General features: G+C 42.1%; 1 protein-coding gene across 1 annotated transcript; it reads left to right on the forward strand.

The window, feature by feature from the left end:
- The first annotated feature begins 953 nt into the window (after positions 1-953).
- MYB (v-myb avian myeloblastosis viral oncogene homolog) lies at positions 954-24,398 on the forward strand. Its single transcript, XM_009319079.1, has 14 exons — positions 954-1,109; positions 2,710-2,781; positions 3,436-3,528; positions 3,942-4,162; positions 5,704-5,938; positions 6,761-6,841; positions 7,242-7,346; positions 8,658-8,915; positions 11,935-12,077; positions 12,477-12,591; positions 12,678-12,803; positions 13,489-13,599; positions 14,201-14,308; positions 24,165-24,398. The coding sequence occupies exons 1-14, from the start codon at positions 954-956 to the stop codon at positions 24,279-24,281; spliced, it is 1,941 nt and encodes a 646-aa protein (XP_009317354.1). The 3' UTR covers positions 24,282-24,398.
- Positions 24,399-24,651: the final 253 nt, after the last annotated feature.

Raw genomic sequence — 24,651 nt, forward strand, 5'->3', positions numbered from 1 at the left:
CTTAGCTGAAGTGTCAGAACTGCTGCCCATATTTAAAAGCTGAAAATAAAACACTGCCCACCAGAAAGACAGCTCTTGTTGCAAAACACTCTCTTTTAGTTTTAGTTAACTGGGTAGAGCAAGTGCTGTTTGTGAAGAGAGCAATAGAGTCCTTTTTACCCATAGATAGCCTCTGGGGAAATCCCTTAGTCATGAATTAGGTGAATAGCAGAGTATTTCAAAAACAGTATGAGGCATTTAGAAATGGAGTAGAGGTAATAAAATCCTAAGTTAGAGAAATGGAGAGTATAAAAGGGTTCAATCATTCATTTGTTGGTTGCAGGATATTAAATATACTTGTCCTCCGCTCTTGTCTGTCCAGACCCATAAATGGCAGGCACATATTAGAGCTTATTCCATGTTAATGCTACCACTTACCGGCTTTACTTAATTGTAGAAACTTTTGCCTTCACCTATAGGGTCCATAACCATATTCTCAAACAAGGTTATTATTGGTTAACTTCTTGTGTTTATACACAGTCTGTTTTATTTGGGAACGATGTAACTATCTGCTCTATTAAACATACAGAAACGCTAATATTTTTCAGAATGTACGGCACGAGTTAAAGATTTTGTACATGCACTTGTGTAATGGACACAGCCTCTAGTTCCCTTTATTGTCCCAAACATTGTATTTTAATTTGAAACCTTCATTGGTTGAAAGTTTGCCAAATGTGTAATTCACCACTGATCTAACAGTAAGAGCAGGTCTAAACACGCACAGTAATACGAAGGTTGCCAGCCCTTTGCTTGTATCTGTGGATACCAAAAACAGCAGAACCAGTTCAGAATACTAGAACAACAGAATGCAGAACAAAATCTTGTTGTGCAAGTTTTAAAACTTCTATCTGTGTAACCTTTGTAAGGATTGTAGTGGGTTTTTTGTGCTTTGTAATTAAGTAGCTCAAGTCCTCATGTTCCACTCTGTGTCTCACTGTGTTTCCTTCTGCAGTATATATAGTAGTGATGACGACGAAGAAGATGTTGAGATGTATGACCACGATTATGATGGTCTGCTTCCTAGGACTGGAAAACGTCACTTAGGAAAAACCAGGTGGACCCGCGAAGAGGTAAATCCAAGTTCATTCATCGCCTGCATGTAAGAAGCATGGATCACATTCTCCTCCAAGTTGCTTATCTGCAAACTAACTTCAGTGACAGTCCCATGTATATGAATGAGGACAAAGTTCTCGACCCTTTAGCTACATTCAGTGTTTTATTTAACTTTGAGCATCGTTCCTCTCTTTTAAATAAAATGTATAACCACCATTTTTTTATGTCCACCAAGGTCTATGTTACAGGTATGTGAGTCTCCATGTAATCCTTGTTGGAGAAACAGATTAAGAGTCACCTGCAGCAATGCTTGATTGTTACTGCTGCCTCTTTTTGTTTGAAAACGGTTGCTATGTGAGAACTGACGTACGTTCAGTGTCCCACAGCAGCAAACAACTGTGGCAGAAACTGCTGCAGTCCTTTTGTGCCATTTGTGAAATTTGCACTTTAATCGCAGCATTATGATTCTGAGTGGAAATAAATTAAAAGCTGGAAGAAAGAAATCCAGCAGTCCCAAAACTGAGCATTCAAGGTGTATATTGTTTTTGAAGGTCAGAATGCGTTTTAGTCACAGTACCCTTGTGCTGACTTTCCGGGTAAATTGTGGTATCAAACTCCTTTGCCAGGTGGATATCCTGTGGCCATTTAACTGGTTTGAGTTTATTGTGAAATACATTAATACAGTTCTTAAGCTATGTTTTTACTTTCTCCCCTCTAACAATGTATATTGATATATAAACAGTGGCAGGTCACCTCTTGCAAGCATTTTTTATTTTTTTTTAAATCATAGTCTGCTCTTACAGAGGTGGATGTGTTTGTGATGTGGCCTGGGAGGAAGGGATGGCCGTGGAGCCCAATGGCCACTTTCCTGTCACATGAACTGGAAGCGTACTGGGAGGCCCTAATCGGGGAAGGGTAGGGCTGCTCCCCTCCTCTTATCTCTTGGGGCAGGTCTCGCTTGTCTTACACTATCTCGATCTTTCCCAGTACATGAGATTGGTTTCTTCTGTCTTTAGGGTCTGTATTTCTGGCCTTATCATTAAAAATACTGGGCCAAATTTCTTGCTATTGCGAGTATGCAAAATTCCCTCACAGTGATCAGGAGCAAAAAGGAGCCATTAGTTTTATTGTGCGTTCATTGTACACGGATAGGCAATGAGCAAATTACTGGAACTCCCATTACTTGCAAGACATATAAAGCTTAAGGCTGTGATTTTCAGAGGTCCTCAGACAGCTGGGTGCCTGAGTGTTACTGAATTTCATTGTTATTCTGATGCCTGCCATCTAAACATCCATGCCCTCCTGTAAATCCAGTACAAGAATAACAGTTGCATTGCTTTGAGCAGTAAAATGGGAATGTATAATGCGAGTCAAAGAACAGCACAGAAAAAGTCAGTCTTTCTCCTGCAGCACGGTAAAGAACGTACCAAAATCCACAGGAGTAGAAAAATCTCCTGATTTAGGCGATTAATAATATGAGAAGACTACAGACCACCTCACTCAGGATGCAGAAATAGATGCATAAAAAGCTAGGAGGCAATTTTGCTTTAATGTATTTCATTTGCATTATAAGGGATTGCGATATTGATTATGTCTGGGTTTTTCTTCATGATTCAGGATGAGAAACTGAAGAAGCTTGTGGAGCAGAATGGCACAGAAGACTGGAAAGTCATTGCCAATTTCCTTCCTGTAAGTGGATATTGTTTTCTGTTTCCACTTCTAGTGACAACTCTTTATCAAGGGTTTCCAAGTAAGGGAAAGGGGAGTGGTTGCTTTATAGTTACATTTTTGTGGGAGATATAAAACCTCCACAGATGGAGACCTCTGAAATTTAATTAGAATATTGTGGAAACCCTTACCTTAATTTTCCTTTCATTTCTCAGAAAGGGTTGGAAAAAATCAAACAAGCAAAAATGGGGGTTGGAGGGGCGTTGCACAGTAGATGGTCAATGTGACACTGAAACAAAATGTCTCAGCACAGACAAAAAATAGCTTTGATGAATTCTAAGTGTGGTTTAGAAGATAATTGTTTTGTGAACACTTTGGCTGTTGTAGAAATGCTGCATGTGAAAGCATGACAGCTATTATGCCAGATGGTGAAGATTCAGTTTGTGTAGTTTTGGTGATACAGTCATCACTGTAGGAACAATGGAAATACTATTTAGTTCAGTGAGCAAAGTGATAGTTGAGCACCTTCTTCTCAGACCTACTGTATTACTCCATATTGTTTAGTAGTCGTAGCTGAAATACATCGGGAACAAGCGTACCTAGGTAAGAGCGTTATCACTCTACATTCATCTTGTCTAAAGAATTATCTACTTTGCATATTTTACATTTCACTAGAATCGGACAGATGTTCAGTGCCAGCACCGATGGCAGAAGGTACTAAACCCAGAACTTATTAAAGGTCCGTGGACTAAAGAGGAGGATCAAAGGGTAATCAGTTTTCCTTTCCATCTGATTAATGCCTTACTAGTGGATTTCATGTGTTGGGGCAAAACTCCTAGAGACTTTGGTGGTCCCAACACTAATATGGCCAGAGGCAGACTGATCCTATCAGTATCAATACTCAGTATTTGTGTAGTGCTTTCTCAGTTTTCTACGCAAATTAATTAATGCTGCTTTGCAGCACTGTAATGTAAAATTGCAGTCTAGAAATGCCTTAACTATTACCAGATTTTTCCTTTCGGGTAAAAGTATAAACGGGAAGTGGGGAACCTTAATTATGTGTTAGTTTTACCGTGGCAATTTTGAGAAATGTTGTTGAAAATATTGCTCCACCACGGAAAAATTTCATTGATTCATTATGCATCGTTAAATACAGGCAGTTTTTATGTCCTTCTTTGAAGGTAATAGAACTCGTGCAGAAATACGGTCCAAAGCGCTGGTCTGTCATTGCTAAGCATTTGAAGGGAAGGATTGGAAAACAGTGCAGGGAGAGGTGGCACAACCATTTGAATCCAGAAGTGAAGAAAACCTCCTGGACAGAAGAGGAAGATAGAATTATTTACCAGGCACACAAGAGACTGGGAAACAGATGGGCAGAAATTGCAAAGTTGCTGCCTGGACGGTAATGACATATACCTTTAGCTCTTAAATAGGAAAAAAGGAAAAGGCTGCAGGTCTGAGCAGTCCGTTTCGGTTGCCTCAGGCTGCACTTTATAAATCAAAAAACTTTGGAATGAAAACCTGGAAAGCCAGTGACATCGATGTGCGTTTTTCTCACTGGGGAACTGTGCTGTTTGGTCAGTACAGGAACAGTACGCTATTTTTACATGCTTTTAACGTTTGCCATAGGTAAAAAACCCCAGTAACTAGAGCAAGACCATAACAGTTTCCTAAATGTCTGTGCAATCTTATTTGTGCTTGCAACAACTGTCAAAATTTAAATTGATTTAACAGGGAAGGATCAGGCTCTGCAAGTGGAACATAATTTACATTCAGCTAAGGGTATACCTTCAACATGGAATCCAGTCTGTTTAATCAAAATGATTTAAGAGAAGGCTGCTTCAACATTTGTAATTGCTTCTGAATCATCCAGATGATTTTGACCTGTTAAAAATCCATGTGTAAACCAGGAGAAACTGACTTCCTCAAACTCTGATCCTGGAAATATTTGTTTCATTGAAAGCTTATGCATGGCTTGCATATAATTTCAGAGATTCAGTGTCTTATTCACTCTGTAATAAAAGTGACTCAACATAAAGTGTAGTCAAGCAAACAATGTAAGCAAGGGAGAGGTTTCCCTTACCATTTCTATTCCTGCTATTTGGAGAAACATCTTCAAGATCTAAATATAATGCCTAAGATCATGACAGCCTTTTGAGCGGGCATTCCCTAGGCTGCTTTCACTTTCTAGAAGAAAACAAGAAAGGAATTACCCCTTGGAAAGTTTTTTTTGTAGCTTCCACACATAACAGATACCACTTTCAAGAATACCGTGTGGTGGTGATGTTTTTCAAATAGAGGAGCTGTTTCTAAGCGTACTCTTAAAATCTCACAGACTTGATAAGTGTGCTTTTTCTGATTCATGTATGTGAGAATTTGAATCTCAGTTCTTCTGCAGCTAAGAAAAATCCCAACAGCTTTGTTTACTGAATTTGTGTGTATAGCATGATGTTGTCATTGTCGAGGTGGCCAGTTGGAAAGTTGTTTGGAAGTTAGTCTTTTCACAGCTGTTCTCCACAGCCTTTCTTTCCAGCAATGAGACAGAATAAAACTCCACTGTAGTATTAAGACTTGGGAAGATGACGTTGGCGCTCCTTGAAGGTAGCCTCAAAAGGGTGTTAGCCTTTGCTGTCACCTCACCTCATGGGAATGAGGTGAAGCTGAAGTTATTAATTTCTTAGCAGTTTGAGGACCTAAGGTTTAGAGATTTCTTTAAAAAGTACGTAAACAACCGTAGCCCATTTGTCTTTTCGCCTACCTTTTATACTGAGGATCTTCCCTGAGAAGTTGAGAGTAGTATTTGTAAAGGTGGGGGCAGGGGGAGGGTCAGAGAACTGCTCAAGGTTTAAACAGAAATGCTAACAGCAGTTTCCTGCCTATTAATCTGTCTGAATTGGAAACGCTCGTTTTTTAAACTTCTCAACGTATGTTTTTCTGTTGCAGAACTGATAATGCTATCAAGAACCACTGGAATTCCACCATGCGCCGAAAGGTTGAGCAGGAGGGCTACCTGCAGGAGTCCTCCAAAGCCTGTCACTCCTCAGCAGCCACTGGCTTTCAGAAGAGCAACCACTTGATGGCCTTTGCTCACAACCCGCCTTCTGCACAGCTGCCAGTAGCCAGCCAGCCTCCGCTGAGCAGTGACTACCCCTACTACCACATCTCTGAGCCACAAAACGTAAGCGCCTGGAAACGTGGGGGTTTGTTTTGTTTTGTTTTGCTTTGTTGGACAGGCGGGTGCAATTTAGCCATACCCGGTTTCAGGAAGCATGAAGGCTTTTCTCCCAGTCTTGGTGGACTCGTATGTGTTTGATGTCAGGCGAGGACTTCTTTGACTTTGACTTCATTCAGTGATGAATATATGTACGTTTCAAGTTGATTGCTGACTTTCAGGTGGTGGAATCGGGTTCAGCGTTTTTAACATCTTGTAAGCAGCGAACGTGTTTCCAGTACTGTTCTTATAGTGGTGAATATTACATGTCTTTAAAATCAGTTGAACCTGGTTAATTCTGTGTTCTATGTCAAAATTTCCCATGTTCCCTTCAGTAATATTCTGTTTGCGGGTTGCCCATCGGAACCAAGTAAACAAGTATTGTTTTTAATCTGATTCCTTTTCTATTAATGATTAATAATGAAACAGGCTGCTGCTTCAGACAGTTACATTGTAGAGTTTTAGATGATAATAAATTGCATCTTTTGCATTTTCACTTCAATTTAGAAAAATCTTACAAATGCATCTATAAATTATTCATCTTTTCTCATTCAGGAAGGGTAGATATTTCATATATGAATTTTCTTTCTTCCTCTGTAATGCTCACTGTCATATTCCTAAAAACTGTTTACTTTTCCTGTAAACAGTGTTGGGTTTTTTGCTATTTCATCTCCATGGACTATAAATATTAGGTACCTGAAACCAAAGTATGTTTAACACAAATTCACAATTCAGGCAGACAATATGATAGAAATAATAACTTCTAGTGTCTTTTGCTTTTTGGCCTAGGTCCCTGGTCAGATCCCATATCCAGTAGCACTGCATGTAAATATTGTCAATGTTCCTCAGCCAGCTGCTGCAGCTATTCAGGTAGATAACTTGAACCTCATTTCAAGAGTCAATTTGTTAAACATTTGATAAGTCAAAATGCAGACATCGTACGTTAAGGAAACACTTTAATGTAATAAGTGTGGTGAAGAGAGAAAATGGGGAAGGTGGGGGAGTTCTAACATGGCTAATAATTGCTTCTTCTGAAGTGGATTTAAAACACAGTAGTTGACATCTGGTGTGATAGCTTTCACTTTCTCCGTTTCAAATGTCTGTACTGAAATTCAGCAGGGACTTTGGTAGTGGAAAACACAATTGACGTTTGTTTCATCTTTGGGTCTAATTTGGCTGTTATAACCACAGGACGGCAAGCCATAAGCATTTTAGTTGCTACATCCTATCAGACCTTTATCTTTTCTTTTCCCTTAACTCTTAATTTCAGAGACACTATAATGATGAAGACCCTGAGAAAGAAAAACGAATAAAGGAATTAGAGTTGCTACTAATGTCGACTGAGAATGAACTGAAAGGGCAGCAGGCATTACCAGTAAGATTGTCACTGTGTGCTTGGATGGAGGGATAGCAGCATTACCCCAGTGCTTGTCTTTTTAACTTTTTACTCCCCCTCTGCCTTTGATACTAATCAAGGCTCTATATTTCCGTTTTAAAAGGATGAAACATAGCACATACATAATCTGTATTTGCTTCGTAAATTCTTTTATTGAAAAAAAAAAGCAAACAATTTGCAGGTATTTTACTTCGCAAAGTGGGAGCAGGGCTGGGCTCTGTAACGTGATGTAATATTGGAAACATGGTGATCGTACGAAAATGAAAAATCCCACAGATCTTAAATCAATGGGATCTGCATTTCTGAAAGTGTGCAATGGTTCATGTGATGAAAATGTAGTGCCTGTACATTAGATTTTTCTTCTCTGTTGTATTCTTTCCTTCAGCTGTGTTTTATACACTTTGTAAGCTTCAGACTTGGTGCATGTTTGACAGTTTGTTTTACTTCTCCGAATAATGTTAGATTCTTCATAACCGCATGTGTGGAGCAAATGCTGGCTATTACTGAATTCTCACACTTCGCTGTACATGCCATTGGATGTTAATGTGTGAAAAACCCTTACATAATTACTTAACACCATCACCAAAGCCAAGAATCCCCAAATTGTTTTTGAAGATAGGTGATAGCCAGCAGATTCTTTTTTTGGGTAATATTTAAATTAATAGTAAAACAACTGCATGCATGATACGTTAGTTTGGCCACTTTTTAACTTTAGTTAATGTTTTGCAATTTCTTCTGTTGCATGATCACACTGGAAAGAAACTTCTGTTAATTTGTTCTTCTGCTTTCCTAACCACGTTGATTTGACAGCCTCTTCATTGCATTGGTGTAAGCTGTAGCATTAGACAGGGATAGAAGAAGAAAAGGAGATAAGCAAACAAAAGCAACTCTAACTCTTAAACCCTTTAGCCTTCTACAGTGCTGAGCGCTCAGTAGGGAAATCCTGCCGTTTCTTGCTTCTCACAGAAAATGACTTGCAGACACTTTTTGAGCTTTTGGAGTAACACAGTATGAATTGATTATGTGTTAGTAATGATATATGCTCATAATCCTGGAAGTAAATTATGAGGTAACTTTGGGATAACAAATACAATGCCGATATTACTTAAAACGAGATCTTGCACTGATGAAAGGAAACATCTTGACAATTGTTTCATAGGCATAAGCTTTTAGATGATGATGCAACTACTTTTATCTTTCCTCCAGTGGCATCTGACACCTTGTGCAATTTCATTGCTAAGTTCCTTCTGCCTTTTTTCCCCCTCCTTTTTTTTTTTCTTCTTCCTTTAGACACAGAACCACACATCAAACTACCCTGGCTGGCACAGCACCACGATTGCTGACAGTACCAGGACCAGTGGTGACAATGCACCCGTTTCCTGTTTGGGGGAACATCACCACTGTACTCCATCTCCACCGGTGGATCATGGTTGCTTACCTGAGGAAAGTGCATCCCCTGCCCGGTGCATGATTGTTCACCAGAGCAACATCCTGGATAATGTTAAGAATCTCTTAGAATTTGCAGAAACACTCCAGTTAATAGACTCCGTAAGTAGACTTGCCGCCTCAGGTGGATTCGTGTGTGGTCAAGGAGTAAGGGGAGAGGAACTGGGACAGTCCTAAATGTGTTTCTTTTTTTTTCCAAGTAACTTCTAATTGCTACAAGATCTGAAGCTTAGCTTCTGACATAACAAAACGCGGCTGCTCATAAATGAAGCCCTCGAGTGTGGACGCGTATGCTTTTTGTGGGTTTCTCCCTTTCCTGCTACATCTTGGTATGGGAGTGTGATTTTTAGCAAACTGCACAATAGGAGCTTGAAATGATCTCTCAGTATTAAGTCTCCTTAAAACAAAATCAGAGACACCATGAAAGATTTGAAACAATGAAATGATACTTCTTTGTATTTGAAGTGACGCATGCTGTAGGTTTATGTGTGGCTGCTCGTGTATCTGCATCATTTTCTAAAAGATTTTGTTGTAGCTTCAATAGCTGCTTCTCAAAGTTTAAGGAGCTTGCCCTGTCATATGTGAAGAACTGGAAACGCGCATTTTAAATGCCAAGTAGCTGACTGACATTGACATGGGTTTTTCTTATTGTGGTCTCTGGGATACTATGTGTAACAGAAGTGGCACATTGAAATACGTTTGTTGGTGGCACCCTCCTTCAGCAGCAGAGATGTCTGCTTCATGCAGCATCACGTCCCATTCAGCACGTCCAGAGCAGGCATGCAGGTTAGGAGGAAACTGGTCTTGGTTTAGAGCCCAAGGCACACATTTTTTGGTAGCGAAAGGCACTGTCTTCATACCAAGCAGAAAACCCTGGGCAAGTAGATAGTAAGGACATCATTTGACTCGTTGTTTCTTTAGGGACTCAGTTGCCAGCAGCGCTACTAGGGTGTTAGACAGTTTGATGTGATCAAGGTATATACTGAAAACACAAATAAGCATTCACAGTGTTACTACTCAAATAAACGGGGTCAAGCTGCATTGAACTGGGAAGGACTTTGGTGGTGGTGGTGGTTACGGGCATATCCTAGCGCTGTGTTTTCATGAGGTGGCACTATACACTGTCTTATAGCTCCGTGCCTCCCACGTTGTTTCAGGATCCTTCATCATGGGGTGATCTCAGCAGTTTTGAATTCTTTGAAGACACAGACACTTCGGCTAGCAAAGCTCCCTCAGGCAAAGTTGCGCAGCTTCAGCAAAGAGGGGCCAGTGCTTGTAGACCTCAAGGACACCCCATCACAAACCTGAGCAAAATCATGTCGAGTCAGGACTCTCCTGGCTCACCAAAGTCCTTATCTGCCTCACAGGGCAGCGAGGCTCCGTGGGTCCTTCTTCGCAAAAGGAGAGGGCACTCCAGCCCCTTAGCCAGTGGCCACGGTAGCACCTTGGTCCTAGCTGACGTCAGCAGCTCAACTCCTCCTAAGCGCTCCCCTGTCAAAAGCCTGCCCTTCTCTCCCTCGCAGGTAGATCAAGACTTCTGCACAGATGTTACTAATTCTCAAAAGTCACCCCAGCCTTAACAATTTAGAAACTAATCCTTTGGAACAAATGACTAATTACCGTTGCGCTTGTTGATTTCACTCCGTGTTTGAATCTTCTCACTGCTCTTAGTTTTCACCACTGAGTTTAGATCATCAGCAAGCTAACTGTTGATTCTCTTTATTTTAAATTCATCTGTGGGGCTTGGGTTTTTTTTTTTATTTGGATCATTTTTGTAGGGGAATACAATTGCTTGCTTTGCTCTTGCTGTTAACTCCTTCAACTACTAGAGTTTAACATTTCATTTGTAATACTTTCCATCTCTGTCCACTTACAGTATGATTCATTGACCTAGAAAACCCCAAACTGCATTTAAATAGCATTCAGGTTGTGAGACAAACTGACAACAACCAGAAAATTCAAATCACGGCTCACCATGCTCAACCCGGGCCTTGTGGGGTGGAGCGGAATAGGAATGAGGAGGAAAATGGCCTGTTAAAATGGCCTGGCATGCACTTGCAAATTCCTGTCGATGGTTGCTTTGTTTCACAGCTGTAGCACTATTTAAAAGTGTTTTGGTTTTTTTGTTTGTCTGTTTGTGTTGGTTTTGCCTTGGTTTGGCTTTAGTCCTTGAAGTCAGAGAAACACTATTTCATGAAGGATACTAAAAGATTGCATGTAATGATCTCCCACTGTATCTCCCATTACCTATTAGGTATTTTAATCATGTGTCATTTATCCAGTGAAATCCGTGTTTTCTTACATGCCATATTTCTATAAAATGTATTTTAATCCGATGCAAGTTGAGTCTAGAAGGTAATACAGTGAATCGTTGTCAGAATAAAGGATACCACGATGCTCACAGATTTGTAGACACTAGAAACGGAAACAACATTTTAGGTTATTAGGTAGAACTCGTGCAAAAGCAATTTTTTCCAAACTAATACTGCTGCCTCCTTTTTGGCCAGTGATTTCCATTCCAAAACACTCCATGCACCCATCACAGGTGGCAGTTTTCATTCTGTGCTGTGAAAACAGAGCACTTTGTTTTGAGAGAGATGATAGGAAATTTATTTTCCTGTCATAAACACTTTATTCACTGCCTTAAAAGCAACTAGATTCCCTATATAAATCTTTGTGGAATTTAGCCCCATTTCCTGTGGGTTTATTCCTGAAACATCCCCTTTTCCTGGGGGAAACATTTTCCCCCAGTTCTTACTTGGGCACACTGCTCTTAATATTAATTAAAACTTATTTGCAGAAAATCCAAATCAGGCTTTTAAGATGTGGCTCTTAAAGTGGTGGAGAGTGTTTCTCATTGGAACAGAGTGTCATTTTCTTTATAACTTCCCTTTCTAGAAATGCTCGTTTTGGCTTCCCGAGTGCTCCAGCCAAACTGTTGAGTATTGTTTTGCCATGTAGTCAGGTACCCCATATACACCTACGTGCATCGTAGCGTCAGGAGAATCACTTATGTCAATCAGAAGGAAATAATTTTTTTCTTTTGTTCAGTAACGTCAACTTAAGAATTCAACGTTGTAATCTGGATGTTCCTGTTGATTTTTCCTTTCTCTACCTGCAGTTCTTAAACACATCATCCAATCACGAAAACCTGAACCTGGACAACCCTGCACTAACTTCCACGCCGGTGTGTGGCCATAAGATGGCTGTTACCACGCCATTCCACAGGGACCAGACTTTCAAAGCTCAGAAGGAAAATCATGTGTAAGTCTGTTATCACATTGTCTTGCCGGATTCACAAGGGTTCATTTCTTCAGGTTTGCATGCAACCAAAGTGCTGGGTCACTGTGTGCTTCCTGCAGAGTTGTTTGCTAACACATTCAGATTTTTCTTAGTTTGGAGTAAAACTTCCACTTTATAATTGTGGAGGTAGGTTATTAATACAGAACAATCATGAATATAGACTCACCAGTTTTTTAAATAAAGCCATTCCACCTTATCACGGTTAAACAGATGTTCTGCCAGAAAAGCAAAATGGATTTTAGGATTGCAGGAAAATATTTGTCTGAGTCTCACAGCAGCCACTCCCTGTATGCATGTATTTCTGTAAAGAGGTAATATTTCCAAGCATGTTCCTTTAAAGTTTTTCTCCCTCTTTTAAAGTTTCAGAACGCCAGCAATCAAGAGGTCGATATTAGAGAGCTCTCCAAGAACACCCACTCCATTCAAAAACGCACTTGCAGCTCAGGAAATCAAATATGGTCCTTTGAAGGTGCTGGTAAGAAGGAAACAATGATAAAAGTTGCTTTGATATTAGTGCAGAGGGACGTTCTGGGACTTGGATATAACATTTCTTCCTTTCAGCCTCAAACTCCGACTCATCTTGTAGAAGATCTGCAGGACGTTATCAAGCAGGAGTCGGAGGAATCTGCAATAGTGGCTGGGCTACATGAAAGTGGACCCCCTTTGCTGAAGAAAATCAAACAAGAGGTAAATCTCAAACTTACCTGAGGCAATTTAATTCAGCACTCTTTGCTGAGAAACTTATACCAATACCTTTTCTGTTAAATAGCTGTGTCTGTTTTTCTTTCATGTGAGCCCCAAGATCTTAGTGTTGGTTCTATATAGTATACTAGGCATGCCTAATTCATCTCCCATTGGTTTCCATAGATGTCTTTCTGCTGTTTTCAGCAGGGGTTTGCTTGGGCTGTTCTAATGCAGTTTTCGTTTGAAACTTAAAAAGAAAAAAAAATTAGACAGGAATTTGGATTGAATCTTTCTAATATTGGTGAAAACTATAGAAGAACCCCACGGGGACAAAGCTCCATGGAGTGACTTAGAAACCTGAACATTTGAGGACATTGCATTATATTACTTTGTCACTAAAGTTCTAAAAATACATATATTCTCAATCCTTTCTAGGCGATTAAACTCCTGAATACTGACAGAGCACTGAGTGCAAGTATTCAAAGTTTTATTAGGTGGGGATTTTTTTTGAGAACCTTGAACTTTTCTCTTCTGCAAAGAGCAAGGGTGCTCTAAAAGACAGTACTGTAAACATGCGTTATGCACGGCTGTGAAGAATATTTATTCAATTTATTAAGCAACTGACAGATAAATCTCCTTCCGGTCAGTTAGGTACTGGTTTTTATCATGGTGCCTTTCCTGCTTTCAGGTGGAGTCTCCAACAGATAAAGCTGGAAATTTTTTTTGCTCGAATCACTGGGAAGGAGAAAACCTGAACACTCAGCTCTTTACACATGCATCTACTATGGAAGATGTGCCAGTAAGTGCAAGTTTTCACACCACCAAATGATTTTGCTGTTTTACATCCCTGTTCAGTTCTTAAATGCAAGAGAGAAAATATTTTGTCTGACCTTCCTCACGAGTAGGCATTTTTCATTATTTCCGTATCATTTCCTTATATTAAGCATAAGCAGCAAAATCCCGCTCTTAATTAGATCACTGTAATGCCTGTAGAAGGTAGCAGAAGTTGCAGTCATTGTGCAGCCCACAGTCTTTGTAATGAGCCTGCACTTGGAGGATGCTTGCACCTGTGTATAGAAATGACTAGGTCACGGAGTTAAAACTGGTAAAAGAAAGAGAGAGTCTGTTTTGTTTTGTGCTTCGCCAGGACTACTCAATGTTACTGTTATTCTTGCACTTGGGAGTTTCACTGGATGAAAAACCTTTGCACGTGACAATGCCCCTGCAAAGCCAAGTCCCAGGGACTCCAGGCTGAGGGCTGCTCCCAGGCTGAGTGCTGTCTGTGGCTGTGCCCGGTGTTGCACCCTCTGCAGTCAGGCTGAATTTGCTTTTAATATGTTCGAATTCAGGTTGTTCTCTTGAGTTACTGAAGACCCTTTTTGTCTTCTTCTCCTGCTCAGAATCTTCTTACCAGCTCCATTTTAAAGATGCCCGTGTCTGAAGAGGATGGTAGTTTTCACAAAACATTTGCAGTACCTAGGAACAGGCCACTAGCTAGTCCTCTACAGGTAACTATTCTTTGATAAAAATACCCTTTGTATATAAAAATACATATATATACTGCTTTCTCACAGACTGATTTTAAGTTTTGAGTATGGAAGAATGAAACGTTCAGATGAACGTGGTCGAGGATCTCACTTTACCTGTGGAGTGTGAGGATGCGGAGGCTACAGCTGTGCCAGGAGGCTAAACAGGGCGAAGCCCTGTGCGTGGGGCATTCTAACTCAGCTGGCTCGAGTGTTAAATTGGTAGGATTGAGAATTAACGCGGGCCAGGGGCTTTTTCCTATGGGCTTCTTGTAGGCGGCTCTGCTGTTTTGGAGATCAGGAGAGTTGGGTGGTGTTGCGGTGGCCAGAACTCGTCACGGGCCTCGGGGCGAGAGCAGAGACTCTAGCACTGCCCGGCTGGCCCGCGCAGGTGCAGTCAGTATTGCCCATCTAACCAAGCACCAGGGTGACCTTTCCCTGAGCGCAGGCTGAGGTTGCACCAGAAATGTGGTTGTAAACGGTGGTCTGAAGGGGCCTTGTAATGCTTATGTCCAGTTGTACGTCTTGGGATCTCTGAACTGAATTAAATGTGCGGCTGTTTTAATGTAAGCCAGGTGTGAGGCTGGGTTTTACATATTTATGCTTTTTCCAAGTGTTAACAAACATACACATTTGCTGTACTTTCAAGTATAGCTGTTACATAGGGCCTGATCCGAAGCCCACCAAAGTCATTAGCAGACCCTGTGTCAACTCTTGTGGACATAAGTCATTCAGAGAACAAAACACAGTGTAGATAATGATGAATTATCCTTCCACCACAGCCCGTATTTTTGAGGTAGGTGAATAAATGATTTTATATCCCTTCTCCACACGGGCGAATTGAGGGAAAGTGCCTTATTTCCCAGGGTGAGTCACTGTCAGAAAGGAAATTATAACTCCATAGTTCCTGACTTCCAGACAGATAGTCCACATGGCTAATCCTTTCTTTCCTCCCTCTTTGCAGAATTTACATTAGGGGTTATTTACAGTAGGAAGGAATGCACGAAACATGGCTTTGATTAAGCATCTCTAGCCGGGCGTTATAAAGTGAGATACTAAAATTTCACACCTGTCCCCGTTGGGCACAGTTTGCCATGGAGTAGGTTTGTATTTTGCACTGCAGAACCAGTTGATGAAAATCAGCTTTGGAGAGCAGGGGTTGTGTCTCCCCTCTCCATGGGGATGCCCGTAGGGGCCAAAGACTCACACTTCCTATTGCTTATTTGCTCTTTCCTCATGAACCGTGTTTCTTAGCTGCACCGTGGTAGACGGCTAAGAGGAGGGTTTGAAGATCCACTGCCCCTGGGTTGGGGCAGTTATTTAGGGTCTGAATTCAGACCACCTCATAGCAAAGGAGCCCAGGGCTCCAGCTTTGCAGGGGGTCGCTGGAGCTTGCCAGTGGGCGCGTGGGAGGAGGCTGCTGGTCCCGCTGCCTTGCCAGCGCGCTGACGCCGGGCCATATCCCAGCCAAACTCTGGGCTCCTCCATAGGTTTAGGGCAACATTTTCAGGGAGCCAAACAGAGTATGTTGTGGGTTGTCCTGTTAGTGGTAGTTGCCTGCACTCTGCCTGTAATAAAAACAAAGCATCTGAGGTGCCTGTAAAATAGGATCTTTTGATCTTTGGCATTATGTTTCCTGCTATCTAAAAATAATTTCTTTACAAGCTGCTGTAAATGAAAGGGCTTGTTTATCCTTCTCTCCTCACTCACACTGATTTCGTTCAGGAAGTTTACATGAGTCAATTTGTGGGCCATTCTGGATCCCATTCTTCAGCCCTTGCTCAGGAAAAGCCTTTAATTTTGCATGTTAAAAGTCAGGTATTCTCATTGTTTGGATAAAGATGACTTTTCCTTAAGTAGGAACTAAGTTAAAAATTACTTCCCAACTCATCTCAGTGTGTAAAACATGTTGAACTGAAAGAAAAAGCAGTTGTAAAAAGCCCCAAAATGAATACTTTCTATGCAGCTTCTCAGTGTACCAGTGTGAAGGTAAAATTATTCTCTCTACCGATGAAGAAACATTGAGTGTCTCAGCTGAAATGTAATTCTAAATGAAGAATGAGGCTAGAGGTTTCTGTGATGATGGCACAGACAGCTTTTTCAGAATGAAATACAGACTTTTTATAACAATGCGGTCTTGTCTGCCGATCGCTGCGCTCTCTGAATTGGACGTAGTGTCATGGTTAAAAGGGAAAATCTGCTTCATCCCTGGTAAGACTTGCTTGGCCTCACATCAGCGGGGAGTTTGGCCCCGTACAGCTCAGAAAGGACAGGCGGTCTGGCTCTCTTTCATGCCAGAAACTGCTGCTGCTCTGCCCTAATGCTTCTCCCCCTCCGTCCCAGTGGAGCCAGCCGTCTGTGATGAGGACACAGCGTGTCTAAAGGGTGCAAAGCAATTGAAAATGTTAGCGTTTGCGCTTGATTTTGACTGGTAGCATTTTGTGCATGATCAGTTTCTAGCATGTTCTTGTTCTACGCTTTCAAGTTTATAATTTGGTATATCGCCCACATACATGTACACACACACCGACACACACACAAACACTGCGCTAAATCTATTGATTCCGTGCAGGTAGACATTAAACATGAGGGAACTCATCTGGGTGAAATTTAATTGTGTCTGCGTATGTTTACATTGCTGCTGTTAATATTTTGGGCCTGATCCAGCTGTTCTTACTTAGGTAAATTCTCATTGACTTCAGTCCAAGTAAGAATTATAGTGCACTCTGCACCTTGGGATGTGTGCATGGAGAGGGAAGAGAAGAAAGAGAGCGCTAAGCTTACTTTTTTTTAATATGGTTGGTTCTTAAAATTCCATTTTCTTTTAAATTTGAACTTATATAAGAGGGAGGTAGCATGTTTACCAGCCTGCAGTATTTTTCATTGGTTTAATAATTTGCACTGTATGTACATAAAGAAAAAGATACTTGGCTAGCAATAAGCTCCTCAAAGTGCCTGATTACTTATTGTTTTGCTGTTAAATTCCACAGAAGGCGAGAGTAACAAATGTTCAAAGCAATCTCTAAGGATATTTTTTTACTGCATTTTGGACATGCAACTGATTATATGCAATGGTAGTTGCTGACCATATCAGATAGCATGATATGATTCACCATCACTTAGGAGGAACAGCATGTCGCATCATTTGGCATGTGAGGTCAGGTAGCTGCGTATAACTGCACTGGGAATGTGGTGGTATCGGTGTTGCACTAGAGCAATGGGAGAAAAAGCCCTCATAAACGCAAGACGAGTTTGGGCTTCATCCACATTTGGTCCCCCGGTTAAGTCTCTAAAACATTGGATGTAAAGGCAGCTGTGTGTAGGATCTTTCTGGTAAGGTATGAAGGTTCAGCCAGCTTTTTTATCCTGCTGCACATTGGGTATTCCCTTCCTGACAGGAATAGGAGATGTCTCACCAAACCCATGTGTTGCCTTGGGGTGAAATTGCTCTTACACTCCATTGCATGGATCCCAAATACTTCTGCTGTATATTGGTGGAGTTAGTTACAACCTATATTTTTGCGTCCTATATTTTTGTCACTCAAACAATACTTAGTTTCACTGTAGGGAGTTTTTGGTCTCACTAGGAACTTTTCCAGGGGTTAAGATTTTGGGATAACATATGAAGCCCTTACTGAGGCAAACTGATGATCTGTACTGAGCATTTGCTTGAACAGTGCCTCCTAAGAGGTTATATAAAAACTGTGTTTCTGGCCCTTCCTGTGTAAAAGTTATGTTTTATTTCATGTTCCGTAGCAGTAGCAGTACACAATACAGACTCTCCTAACATAGACATTTTAACAGATAGAAAAGTAGGCTAAATCACAGACCATCCACCTAACCCTGCAGGCTATCAAAAGACACGATGAAATGGAACCTTTTAAGAAAATAGCGCTGCTTTGATATCTTCTTCCCCCAGTAACAAAGGAAACAACACAAGGTAGAAGCCCTGCAAGTGAAAGAGAATGTTCTTCAACCCCTAGCTCCTGTCACTTTCCATTTTTTAACCACAGACTGACACGTTTGAGCTCGAATTTCCTGACTTTCAGCGGTTTATGTAACTATTTTCTTTAAAGAGTAAGTTTAAAGGATTTTAAAACAGTTACTTAGTTAACCTTTTCAAGAGTGTGAGCTGTCATTAACCTTAATTTTCTCCGTTTAAAAAGTGAAATGTGGAATTCCATTTCCAGCTGGTTGTCAGACAAAATGTATAGGCGAGGCAGCATGCTCTTCTGCAGCAGCAGACTTTCTCTGGTTTTCCTCCATGGCTTTTTTGGGGGCAAGAAGATCCCAAAGTCTCATACTCTTCCTTGTTTAATCAAGGGAGAGGGGGAAGCACGCTGTGCTCAAGCCCCAGGAGGTTTAAGATTTGCACAGCGAGGGAAGGTAGCCCTGTGTGTTTCCCTCACTTGTGTTGTCCCTTCTCTCGCCAGTGGCTGATGTGTACAGGAGCTGTGCTCGGCACAGCTGAGGGAGCAGAAGGAGGTTTGAAGTTACAGGTCAGTCATTGCATGTTTTCCTCCCAGGGCAGCAGAATTTGGGTTGCAAACAGATCAGGAGTTACAGCTGCCCCGAGCAGGCGATGGTCTCTCGGAAAGAAGAAAAGTGACAGCTTAACTATCAGCCATTTGCAGCAATGTGTTCTGATCCATGAATAAAAAAAATTACTTAAGGACAAAACTGGAAAGGGGCTGAATATCCTAATGTGAGTTACAGGTGCTTAGCCCATTTCCGTATCCCTTCCATTAGTCTTCCTTGGAAAGCTCATACATCTCTAAACAGGAGTTTTGTCTGAGTAAGGGCTTCAGGGTTAAGCTCTTAAAAGTGCCACCAAATAGCTCTTTCTAGCTCTGGTATCAGGCTTATAATAAAAGCTGAAAAGTTGGACCATCTTACTCTCTCACATTTAGCAAGCTGTATTTCTGAGCAACTGGGGAAGCCCCAGAGTTTAGGAGAAGGCTGTCCCATGCCCCAGAGGAGAACTAGCAATATGAGCAGAAATAGTGCTCTGCTTTAGCAAATGAAGTAGAATTCATTTATGGTCACTTCAGCGTGTCTTTAATGTCTGGTCTTGATCAGTAAAAGAGCTTCTCTTGGTTCTGCATCCTTACAGAATAGAAAGCCATACTGTTCTGCACGATACCCATTGTATTCTGCTGTGAAATTGCTTTGTTTAGAGCGTTGATAGTTTTACTGTTTCAGAAGGAGTACTGCATTTCTGTTGCAAGCCTTCTCTTCAGCGGCATGTTCTGTGAATTATCCATACTGTGTAATCTAAGGGAAAACTGGCAAGAAATCCAGCTTTTTGCAGTAGAGAAACACGATAAGATACCTTCTAATAGCCTGAGCCTTCTAAATATTTTAAACATTTTGGCTTTTTTTTTGTTTTAAATGCCAGCACAACTTGGCTAAATTAATGGGAACGTATGTAACACCAATAACTTTGCTGGAGTGGCTGGAGATACCTGCCAGCATAGTGGAGATTTGAAATCTGTCTTCTAACACAGTTCTTTGCCCAAAGATTTTTACTACACTTCCATCAGTTTGGGAGCTTGGTACTGCAGGACTGCAGCAGCGTTTGGTTTTGGCATCCACTCCGAACAGGCAAGGTGTCGTAATGCAGGAGCTTTCTTAAGCTATGCAGACAGCACATGAAAAGGCGGTCCAGCCTCCGAGTGCAGAAGGACTAGTTCTGTTAGAAAAGCACCTTTCCACAGTCTTCTCTTTCCTTACTCTGGTCTGTTTTCTCTAGATGGTCCAAGTTTTTATTTAAAGCGCTTTAACTGGATATCCCAGTTACAGCTTTGACAGTTTGTTTACAGTTCGCATCTGCCTGAGGGCAGTTGAAGGCACGTTACAGGATAAGTAAGGTAGTTTTGCTGCCAGGAGAAGGATGTGCTGGTAGGATTACTGAGGTTAAAAAATTGAGCCAGGGAGAATGACATAGCTGGAATCGTACCATGGGTCTGTAATTTTATCCTATGGGAACTCATAGTAGTATACCTTCTTCTCCCCCCTGCTCCCTGTTTTACCTTAAAGAGAGAAAACTGCTGTGTGTGGAGGAGAAAAATACAGCTGGAAGTACTGGCTGAAGAGGCTTAAATTCTTTTAATTGACAGCAAAACTAAGAGCAGTCTCCCGCTCTTTGAGGCAATAAAAAAAATAAATATATGGAATGAATTGTACTGCGGAAATCCCTTTCTTTCCCCACTGGCTAGGGATTTAGGTGCCAAAACGAACACTTCACTCTTAGATGGCTGAATTTAAGTGGGATGAATCCACTGAATCAATGAAAACATGCCCATCAATTTCGGTGGGTTTCGGGTGAGGCCTTTTGGCTTCTAGTTACAAAGCTTTTGTGTTTCCATCTGTTGATTTGCAGAGTTGGACCTTTGAATGCGATAGGGGAGCTGCAGTGAGCATTCTGCAAAAGGAGTGGTTTGACTTTGCTTTCTGTGCTGTTTTCCTGCACGCCTCTAGCTTTCTGCCCGGGTCTCTTCTCTTCTCATACGTTTGCTAAGCGCTGCTTTCTGCGGGGCGCTGCCACTTTCCTGCAACAGAGCCCTGTCGATATTCGCTGCGGTGCTGGCGTGGAAGGCGGCGTTGTGCTTTTGCCTTTTTACTAAGTGCTCCCGTAGCTGTGTGTGCCTAGAGACAGCAAAGCGCTCTGCCTGGGTCGTGGGACCCGGCGCTCCCTGCCAAGAAGGGAAGTAAAACTTCTCCTGTCAGGATGACTTTCACACGTGCCTCCGGCACTGCGCTGCAGGGCTGGCAAGGCAAAGGCATTGTGCTTTGTTTTGTGTTGGCTGCTGAGAGCCAAGGCTTCAGCCAGAAAATGTTTATTAAAAATACCCACTTTAAACGTCATCCGAGTTCCCCAGGATAGAATTGAAAGTTGTCTTAGTAAATATACTACTTTAGTAAATGTACTGCTTTGGGTCAAATTCCGCTTTCTTTGCTGGAGCAAAGCTCTCACCACCATCAATGAGACTGCAAAGTTAGTCTCTTCTTATAAATTTGTCAGAAGAGGAAAAAAAATAGTGTAATGTATTTCTGGGGAAATAATACAAGGGTCAAAATTCCGTGGGGAGATTCTCGGGCGCTGTCTCTTCAGCAAAACTTGAGTAAGTTGTTTCAAGCAGGCTCAGGTCAGGGGTCTAGCTGATCCTCCTGCCGCTTGCTGTGTCTGCTGCCCAGCGCTTCCCCGGGGCGCTGGGGCGGCCCAGCCCGGAGGGAGGGCAGAGGGTTACTGCCTGCCTGAGCGGCTTCTGCTGCGCTGACATCAGGTTAAATGAAGACCAGGCTTTCAGTGGAATGAGTGACATGTAGCAGCCTGCTGAGATGTTGGAGATATCAGGATACAGATTTATTATTTTTTCTAAGCACATGGCTGTTAATACAAAGAGCTCAGTGTAGATACTAACAATTAAGCCTAATTTATGAAATCGGGACACTCCTTGCCTGAAGTTACTTCTATTTTTTAAAAATTGACATACTGTGACAGATGGACTTTTCCGTACATGTTTTCAGTTATTTAGGGGACTGCCGATCTCACTTTTCTACAGCAGTGCATTTGAGCTTTGGGAGATCATGGGGAAATACCGGTTGGAAACATGTTTTTGTCCTTTGAAATGATGGATATTCTGGAACTACCAACTGCTTTTGGGGTGTACAGACCAAATCTGACTTCTAAGTAAGTCCGATGGCATTGTACCAGGCATTAATTTGGTCCCTGATGCAAATACCTCTAAAATAATAGTGTAAAATATTCACAGGTGCCTGAGTCCCACTGAGGATCAACAGGAGGCTGTAGGTTCCCAGCTGATGTAGGTGCCTTTGAAAAAGTTACCCTGGAAGCTGTTGAACCAAAACATGAAAGAAGCTGTGGCGTGTCGCATGCATGTCTGCGGCATGTGGAAAGTGTGTCACACCTGCTTTTTGGCTGTGGCGTGTGCCCTAGGCTGAGCCACAGCACAAGGTATACAGCCTGCCCAGGTTGAACCACTCTAGAAAAGAGGTGTCTGGCATGTTTGTTCACTTCACAGATGGCGGCTTTCCCACAAAAAGCTGCAGAAACTTAATGATTTGAGGCCTGACCTGGTTCTCCTTCACACGGGGAACTCCCACCGAAGCTCCGCAGGAGTTGTGCCTGCAAAAAGGCATCAGGAGCAGAGACAACATTTGGAACTTGTCTACAGAGAAGAGAAAGCTGTGTCTAGGGAAGCCCAGCAGAAGCTTACAGAGGACTAACGTGCTTGCCCTCATCTTTGCCACGCTGCTTACTTATCCATTGGTTTTGTCCCTTTTAGACTGTAAGCCCTCCAAGGCAGGGAACCTCGGTCCCTGTGTTTGTACCAGTGCCCTGATTAGGGCATGTTATGAGAAATTATCTGTATTTCATATGTTGCCCAGCCTTTTACTATCCATATGTCTCAGATAACACTGTTTACAGTCAGAAGAGCATTCTCTAAACATCTAGGCCAGAGAGTAATTTAAGGATCTTCTTGCACACTTAGCAAGTAGAAGGAGCAGCATAAAGAGCCATGGGCATGCCGGGACAGTTCTGCTCTTAGCAGGCGGTTTGCAGTCCACTAAATTATGCTTCACCCAGTGTCCTAGACGTTGGGAAGGCTTTGGCTGTCTTCGTTGAGCAGTGTAGATCTTGAACTGCAAAGATGATCCTTGTTGAAAGCAGAGGAAAATAGAGAAGGGTTTCTCCTGACTTGTCTTTGTTGGTGGATCTTGGGTGTAGACCTTCCCAATCTTCAACAGTACTGGGATCTCCTCGCTGGCAGGCAGCTTTCCGTTAAGCACAGTCATGTGCATTTTTGGAGTGCAGGGTATTCATGCAACTAGCTCCATATAATAATAGAGTTTTTATTCAGGGCTTAGTGAGTATCTCGACGTGGAAAAGCAGACGCACTGAGTAAGTGAAAGACTTCAATAGAAAAAAAAGTAAGTGTGTGTAAATGTGTGTGTATACCGGTAAATTCCAGGAGCTTTGAAATTTCATTACTGTTTATAGCTCAAGGCAATGAGAAACATCTCACATGTGTAGTGAGTAAATAAATACAGTGTGCACAGCCCTCTGCAGATATGTTTATCTCACTTTAACATTATACTAAATGGTGTCTGTAACCTCCATAAATACCACAAGAAGTGAAATGGCTCACACGATAATTAAAATGCTGTTTCTGCTGAGAGTTGTCCCCCCCACCCTCCCTTCTCCCTTGCGGAGGAGCTCTGCTAATGGGCACGTGCTAATCGCCGCGCACAGGTGAAAGCAGCTTTGAGCGCCGGACCTTTTGTGAGCGGTGGTCAGGCTGCCAAGATTGTCAGGTTCGTTTAGGGGACGCAGGGGCAGAGCAGCTGTATTTCTAGAGTGAAGGTTCGGCAGGAATTTGTGTGTGGTGATAGCGCTGAACATTATAACTGTGGGCTTTAACCTGTCTGTGCCCTGTTGACTGTAAAGTCCACCTGCAAGTAAATTGTCTTTCTAGACCTTTCACGGAAAGGAAAGATTAAAGGCAAGGCTGTAGATACGGCCTCGTAGAGAAGACACGGTTTGAGGGAGAAGCGGGGAGATTTTGGATCCTGGCTCTTGTGGTGTGCCCCTCTGCAGGTCGTCTGGTCTGCCCACCCCTCCAGTCGCTGCCTGAGAAGTAGGGGTGATAATTTTTTTGCCTGTTGTGTGGAGATTTCTGTTTCTCTGGAGACGGGACAACATCCTACTGTGTGTTCATGCAGCACGTCGTCGCGAGCGGGCCCGGCTTCAGCTGGGGCTACGAATAAATCACGTGACGTTCACCCCAAATCTCTCTGCCTGCTTCTCATTTAGCATCTGAACAACGCCTGGGAGTCAGCGTCCTGCGGGAAGATCGAGGATCAGATGGCCCTGACGGACCAGGCACGCAAGTACATGGCCGCCTTCCCCACCCGGACTCTGGTGATGTGAAAGGGTCGACGGACAGAGAAGCATTATGGTTTTGAGAACACTTCGCCTCCGCTGGGAAATTCCTGTTCCTCTGCATGAAAACTTTTCATGAATGGGAGAAGAGCCTATCTTTGTTGTGGTACAACAGTTGGGAGCAGCACAAAGTGCATTTAGTCACTCAGCATATATTTTCTTGTTGGATTTCACCCAACTTAAGAGGATTTTTTTTTTTTTTTTAATAAATGATACTTGCCTAAATTATTAGGTATTAAGTTTGAATCAGTAATTAATGATCTTAAGTGCAGACTTACAATACAGGTAATTTTTTTGTACTTTTTGAGATCAAGCAGACCTAATACACCAGTATTGTTATTTCAGTGATGTGCTAGCC

The sequence above is a fragment of the Pygoscelis adeliae genome, unplaced genomic scaffold (genome assembly GCF_000699105.1).
Source record: "Pygoscelis adeliae isolate BGI_AS28 unplaced genomic scaffold, ASM69910v1 Scaffold172, whole genome shotgun sequence".
Taxonomy (NCBI): domain Eukaryota; kingdom Metazoa; phylum Chordata; class Aves; order Sphenisciformes; family Spheniscidae; genus Pygoscelis; species Pygoscelis adeliae.

Bases quoted from the DNA above. Each gene is read 5' to 3' on its own strand.
- MYB (XM_009319079.1), top strand. From the start codon at position 954: ATGTTCCACTCTGTGTCTCACTGTGTTTCCTTCTGCAGTATATATAGT. The intron at 2,782-3,435 runs GTAAGTGGATAT...ACATTTCACTAG, and splicing joins TCATTGCCAATTTCCTTCCT to AATCGGACAGATGTTCAGTG. The intron at 12,804-13,488 runs GTAAATCTCAAA...TCCTGCTTTCAG, and splicing joins TGAAGAAAATCAAACAAGAG to GTGGAGTCTCCAACAGATAA.